This window comes from Myotis brandtii, unplaced genomic scaffold (genome assembly GCF_000412655.1).
Source record: "Myotis brandtii unplaced genomic scaffold, ASM41265v1 scaffold250, whole genome shotgun sequence".
Classification (NCBI taxonomy): domain Eukaryota; kingdom Metazoa; phylum Chordata; class Mammalia; order Chiroptera; family Vespertilionidae; genus Myotis; species Myotis brandtii.
In genome coordinates this window covers 1,824,693-1,831,261 of record NW_005359478.1, presented here as the reverse complement: position 1 = coordinate 1,831,261, position 6,569 = coordinate 1,824,693, and the positions used below count along the sequence as shown (strand labels likewise).

At 62.1% G+C, this 6,569-nt stretch overlaps 1 protein-coding gene across 2 annotated transcripts in view; it reads left to right on the top strand.

The window, feature by feature from the left end:
- The window catches only part of PBXIP1 (pre-B-cell leukemia homeobox interacting protein 1), a 12,338-nt gene extending 8,047 nt beyond the window's left edge, over positions 1–4,291 (top strand). For both annotated transcript variants that reach the window (XM_005867503.2, XM_014540794.1), the window contains exons 6-11: positions 420–656; positions 777–800; positions 1,067–1,137; positions 1,224–1,355; positions 1,881–3,106; positions 3,615–4,291. In XM_005867503.2, the coding sequence (XP_005867565.1) occupies positions 420–656; positions 777–800; positions 1,067–1,137; positions 1,224–1,355; positions 1,881–3,106; positions 3,615–3,696 (1,772 nt within the window). In that variant the 3' untranslated portion in view covers positions 3,697–4,291. The remainder of the gene's footprint in view (positions 1–419; positions 657–776; positions 801–1,066; positions 1,138–1,223; positions 1,356–1,880; positions 3,107–3,614) is intronic.
- Positions 4,292–6,569: the final 2,278 nt, after the last annotated feature.

Here is a 6,569-nt window from a genome sequence, read left to right as displayed (position 1 = left end):
GGGGGGGGGGCCTCAGGGAGTGGGGGAGACCCTGGGTAACTGTGTGCACAGCGAGGAGAGCAGAGAGGGTGTCAGGAGACCACACCTTTAGGACCGGAAAGAGCCGGGGGCCTGAGCAGACGTGGGCAGTTAGAACTGGCCCGGGAGGGTGGGAGTGGCTGTGGGTTGAACGGAGGCGCATGAGGGAGGACAGTGCTTTTAGGATGGAGCTGCTCGAGTAGTTGGCGGACTGAAGGACCGGTCTCCCACCTCCTGGCTGGGCAGGGGCTGCCATCGATGCCAGGCAGACAGGGGCAGGGTCTCCACGTGCCCTGCTGTGTGTCAGGGCTCATGGCCCCCCGTGCCTCCCTTCACGTCCCCTCTCCCTGTGTCCCGTCCCTCCCGTGGCCTCACTGCCGCGTCCCCGTCCCTTTCTCCAGCGTGGACCAGGGAGGCGGCCCGCTGCACCAGCAGCGAGGAGGACACCGACGCGGACGTGGAGGGTCTGCGGCGCCGGCGGCGCGGGTGGGAGCCCAGTGCTCCTCAGCCTGTGGGGCCCCTGGGTGTGGAGGACCAGGCCAGAGGCGAGGGTGTCAGCGGGGAGCCGGGCGTCTCCCTCAACATGTGCCTCCTCGGGGCCCTGGTTCTGCTGGGCTTGGGGATCCTCCTCTTCTCAGGTGAGTGGTGCCTCCCCCTGGGCTCCTGAGCCTCTACCCGGGCCCCTACTGTCCTCCTGCCCTTCACCTCAGCCCACCCCTCCCCTGAGGCCTCACCAGCTGCTCTGTCTCCATTCCCAGGTGGCCTCTCGGAGTCGGAGAGCGGTGAGTAGGGAGGGCCCTGGCTGGTTCTGTCTGTCCCCTCCCAGCCCCGAGGGAGGCTGGTGGGGGCGGCTCTTTGGGTCAGAGTAGGGGTGCTGGGGGCTGGACATTGATTGCTCAGTTATGCCTTGTCAGCTGTTCAGAGTAGCCCATGGCCCTTGACCTGGCTGGACCTCAGGCCTGGGTGGGTCCAGGGCAGGAGGTGGTTGTGTGTGGGAGGCGTGCTCTCTGTGTGCCCTGGGCCAGTCTCAGGACTTGCTGTCCCTCAGGGGCCCTGGAGGAAGTGGAACTGCAGGTCTTTCCAGATGCCAGGGTGGACGACGAGATGGGGGATGGGCAGGTATGTGACTGTGTCCATCGTGTGTGGGCCTGTGGGGGAGTTCCGGGCTGTGGGGCAGGGTGGGTCACCGGCTCCTTTGCCCTCAGGGTGGGCGAAGGCAGCAGCTGCAGGCCTCAGCGCCCCCGGACAGTGTCCCAAGCCTGCAGAACATGGCCCTGCTGCTGGATAAGCTGGCCAAGGAGAACCAGGACATCCGGCTGCTGCAGGCCCAGCTGCAGGTGGGCACCAGTAGGAAGGGGTGGGCGAGGCCAGCCCTCCTAGGCCAGGTGTCTGTCCTAGTGTCCTCCCCCACATGAAGTGTCCTCTGTTTACCCTTACACCTGGGCCCGCTCCCTTCCCCCCGCCGCAGGCCATCTGCCTAGTTCTCTGATGTCCCTCATGCTCAAGTTTAGGCCAGGGCTGGTCTACCCGTCTCATGTGATATGCCGCCTCCGATGATTGCTCTGGTCAGCCTGGAGATTGTGTGGCGGAGGACTTAAGAACATGCCACGGGCAGTGAAAGCCACATGTTGGCTCTCCTTGGGTGACTGGGAGAAGTGTGTGCAGAAGCTCAGGCCTGTGATGGGATCTGGGGACTCCAAGGTCTGGGGCAGGTGGCAAATGGGGAGGAGGACGAGGACCAAATCCTCGGAGTGTCCCTGGCCATAAAAGGGTCATCTGCCCACTGAATAGAATCGGACTGGAAGCCACGGGACCCACCCTGAAAAGAGCCTCCTGTGGTACCCTCCCTCTACCCATCCCAGGCCCAGAAGGAAGAGCTCCAGAGCCTGATGCACCGGCCCAAAGTGCTGGAAGCGGAGAATGCGCAGCTCCGAGGGGCCCTGCAGCACGGCGAGGCCTCGCAGCGGGCCCTGGAGTCGGAGCTGCAGCAGCTGCGGGCCCGCCTCCAGGGCCTGGAGGCTGCCTGCGTCCGGGGAGCAGACGGGGTGTGCCTCAGCTGGGGCAGAGGCCCGCAGGGTGGCAAGGTCACCAAGGAGCCAGGCGCTCAGGGGCAGGAGCCAGGCACTGGCTTCCTAGAGCAGAAGGAACGGCTAGAGGCCGAGGCCCAGGCATTGAGGCAAGAGTTGGAGAGGCAGCAGCGGCTCCTGGGGTCGGTGCAGCGGGACCTGGAGCAGAGCTTGAGGGATGCAGGCCAAGGGGACGCAGCTCATGTTGGCCTCTCCGAGCTGGGCCACAGGCTGGCTCGGGAGCTGCAGGGCCTGGGGAGCTGGGGCCCGCACCCTAGGGTCCCTGGCAACGCCTCAGAAGCCACGAGTCAGGAGCCCCACTTCCAGAGTCCCAGAGAGCGCGGTGGGAAGGAAAAGTGGCGGGGCGGGCATGGGGACCGGCAGGCTGAGCACGGGAAGCCTGGGAAGGAGGAGTCCGGCTGGGAAAGGAAGAAGAGCTGGGGGGGCAAGGAGGACAGGGAGCCGGCCGGGAGGTGGAAGGAGGGCAAGCCAAGAGCGGAGGAGCGGGGCAAGGATGGGAAGCGGCAGGGCCCCAAGGAGCCCCCCAGGAAAAATGGGAGCCCCCACTCCTCTGGAGAAAGGCAGAAGCACCCTCAGTGGAAGGAGGGAGCTAAAGACCAGCATGACCCTCTGTCACCCTGGGCAGAGCTATCCAGGCACAAGTACCGGGCGCCCCAAGGCTGCTCGGGCGTGCATGAGTGTGCCCGCCAGGAGGGCCTGGCCTTCTTTGGCGTGGAGCTGGCCCCGGTGCGGCAGCAGGAGCTGGCCTCTCTGCTGAGGACCTACCTGGCGCGGCTGCCCTGGGCCGGGCAGCTGACCACGGAGCTGCCCCTCTCGCCTGCTTACTTTGGTGAGGATGGCATCTTCCGCCATGACCGCCTGCGCTTTCGGGACTTTGTGGATGCCTTGGAGGACAGCCTGGAGGAGGTGGCGGTGAGGCAGACAGGTGATGACGACGAAGTGGATGACTTTGAGGACTTCATCTTCAGCCACTTCTTTGGGGACAAAGCACTGAAGAAGAGGTGGGCAGCTGTGGGGGTGCTGGGTGAGGCGGGACAGAGGAGATGGGGAGAGGGGGTCTGAGTGTGAAGGAGTGAGAGTCCCGAGTCCAGGGCCTTCCAGTTGGAGTCCTTATCTCCATCTTTAGTCCCTGCCACTGGCTTCTCTTACGAAGGCATCCAGCTACTTTCCCGTCTGCCTTGGAGGGCAGGACACTGCTATATGCACCAGAGGGATCCCCGTTGGGCTGGGGATTCTCTTCCCCAGTTGTCTTGTCTGACCTACACTTGACTGGCTCGGTGGGGGAGCGGGGGATGAGGAGGGGGTGAGGGAGACGGCTCCCGCCTTCCTGCCTCCCCAGCCAGGGCCTGCATCCTGGAGACCGGGTCTGGCCCCCATTATGATTGGTGGTGGCTGCCTGTGTTGGCTGCCTTAGGCGGAATGGGGTCCCCCTTCTCCTCAGTGGACCCCTTCTCATCACATGGCCTTGTCCTCTAAAGGCCTCTTCCTGCCCCGCCCCCTCTCCCACAGGTCGGGAAAGAAGGACAAGCACCCCCGGAGCCCCAGACCCATGGGGCCCAGGGAGGAGCACAGCCACCGCCACAGAGGCTGAGCTGCTGCTGGCCGGCTCCCCCCGGCTCCCGGGGACTCCTCAGCCGCCGTCCGCCTGGCTCCTGGGTGTCCTTGGGTGTCCTCCCCAGAGGGGAGCGCAGTCACCCAGCCCTGCACTGATGTCACTTCTGCTAGAAAAAGGCCTTCGTTGGGCTGCCTTGCTACCTATGCAAATGTACACAAATGCTCAGGGCCCTGGGCCGCCGCCCTTGGCAGTCCGGTTGTCAGGCAAATGTGAAAGGGGGTGGGAGAGAAGCCTGGTTTTGGGGGGGGGGGGGGCGGGGTGGTGGGGTGGCATTCTGATTCTGAAGCCGAAGAGCTTTCCGCCTCTCCTGTGTGTGCTGCTCCAGCGTGGGCCTGGGTGCCACCCCCTGACCGCACCCCCTGGGTTGGAGGTTGCTGGCTGGAGGCCCACGATCAGGGCTTTCCCAGGGGTTTTGGTCAATTTGGAAGCAGCTCTCCCCAGAGGGTGAAGTCCCCTTTCTCCCCAGCTTCTCACACGGCCTCACCACCCCGTTTGAACTGTAGACTCCGATCACAATAAAGAGCTGCTGGAGCCTGGCGCGTGGCTCGGTGGTTGAGTGTTGACCTATGAACCAGGAAGTCACGCTTCGATTCCCGGTCAGGGCATGTGCCCGGGGGTTGCTATCTTGAAAGCCAGTGTGGGGCGTGGAGGAGGCAGCCGATCAATGATTCTCTCTCATCACTGATGTTTCATCTCTCTCCCTCTCCCTTCCTCTCTCTGAAATCAGTAATTTTTTAAAAAAGAGTTGTAGGAGCCCTGGCTGGTGTGGCTCAGTTGTCTGAGCATCGTCCAGTGCACCAAAAGGTTGCTGTTTCCATTCCGGGTTCGATTCCAGTCAGGGCACACGCCCGGGTTTCAGGCTCAATCTCTAGTGGGGGGTGTGAGGAGGCAGCCGATCATGTTTGCTTTCTCCCTCTCTCCCTCCCTCTCTGAAAATCAACAAAAAACAAAACAAAAAAGAGCTGCCGGAGCTGTGCCATTGGAGGGGGCGCTGCCACTTGGGAGGTTTCTAAGTGCAGGGACACATGCCCCCTTACACTCCTTTCCCCTCCCTGCCCCCCAGCGACTTCAGGCCCTCTGGGCTGGAGCACCCCATTTGCTTACAGCTGCCTTGCCTGCACCCTGGGAGATGGGAAAAAATGAGCGTGGGTTCAAATCCAGGCGGAGTGTGATCTTGGGCAAGTTCATCTCCAGGAGCCTTGTGTTTCTTACCCTCATTAAAGGGGTTTGGGGGGCTGGGGGAGAGATTAAATAAAGCAATGGAAGCACAATGCCCAGTATTCGGCGCTCAAAAGTTATTTCAAGCTAAAGTACATACAGGTATAACCCATGGACACAAACAACAGTGTGGTGATGGCCAGAGGGAGGGGGGAGGGAGGAATAGGCCAAAGTGGGGGAGGTAAAGGGGGGAGAATGGAGACATCTATTATCTGTAATAGTGTCAACAATGCAAATAAAGAAAAAAAGTTTTTCATTCCCCCTTTTTAAATAATATATGTTTTTACTGATTTTTTTAGAGAGAGAGGAAGGGAGAGGGAGAGAGAGAAACATTGATCTGTCACCCCATCGGCTGCCTCCTGCACGCCCCCTACTGGGGATCAAGCACCCAACCTAGGCATGTGCCCTGACCGGGAGTCGCACCCAGGACCTCTTGGTCTGTGGGACCACACTCCATCCACTGAGCCACACCAGCTGGCCCTCATTCCCTTTTGAGGGAGGAAAGGACCCCCCCCCCCCCAAAGCAGGCTTCTGGGTTGGGGAGGTGAGGGAGCCACTAGGTGGCGCCCTGGCTCCACATTTGCTCCAGACCTGGCTCCAGGACTGCTTAGTACCCCACCTCTCGGGTCCACCCCACTGACCGGGCCTTCCCACTGGCTTTCCCAACAAGTCCCCGTTCCCTTAGGCTGTGCTTTAGGAAGTCCATCCAGAGGGGGTTTCTTGATACCCTGGGGATCCCCTAGGGGGCAGGATGAGGTGGGACTTCAGGCCCGGCCAGGTGAGAATGTTAGTAGAGGGGAGAGGGCCGGCAACGGGTAGCCAGTGCTGATGTAACACTGTAGCATCGTCAGGCACCGCTCACTGTGAGGGGCTGTGTGTCAGCTCACTGAATCCAGCTGTGGGGTCGGGTGGGGCGGGGCTGGCTGAGGATGGAGCAGGGACCACACATTCCACAAATGTTCACAAAGCCTGTTGTGTGCTTGCTTTCTGCAGCAAGAGGGCCGGCAGGGAGGCTTTCCTCCCAGGCAGAGTCAGTGATAGGGCTGAGGTGCTCTGGGAAGGGGTTTGCGCTTCTGGAGAGGGGTTGGGAGGAGCAAGTTCAGGTGGGGGGAGCGCCAGGGTCTGGGGTTGGCGTCCCAACTCGGTGGACCGTTGTCCCTCCCGAGGAAGCCCTGCCACCCTGTTCGCCTTGCTCAGCATGTACGCGGACGGTAAGCTTGGGTTTCCAGGGGAGGGGTTCGGGCTGGGAGGCAGGTGGGATCTGTGCCTTGGGGAGGGCGGGCTGGGCTTAGGGGAGCGACACACCTGGCCGCCCTGGGTTCCCAGAGGGCGTTGATCTGGGGCTTCTCGGTTTCATTTCTAGGGCCCATTTCCTTCGTTTGCATAACGGACTCTCGGGGAGGCTAGGAAGTCCCCCCAAACACCCCCTCTTCCTTTCCCACTCAGGAAGTAGATACGCTGACATGGAGGTTTCTCAAAGGGCTGAATCAGAGAGAGAAAGAGCCAGGAGCCCAGGGGGTTCGATGGGGAGGGCCAGGGCAGGGGGCCTTGGCCGCGCCGATGACCCTCTCTGGGCGCCCTGGCAGGTCATCCTCATGCCCAGCATAGGTCATCTGGCCCCTCTCTCCACC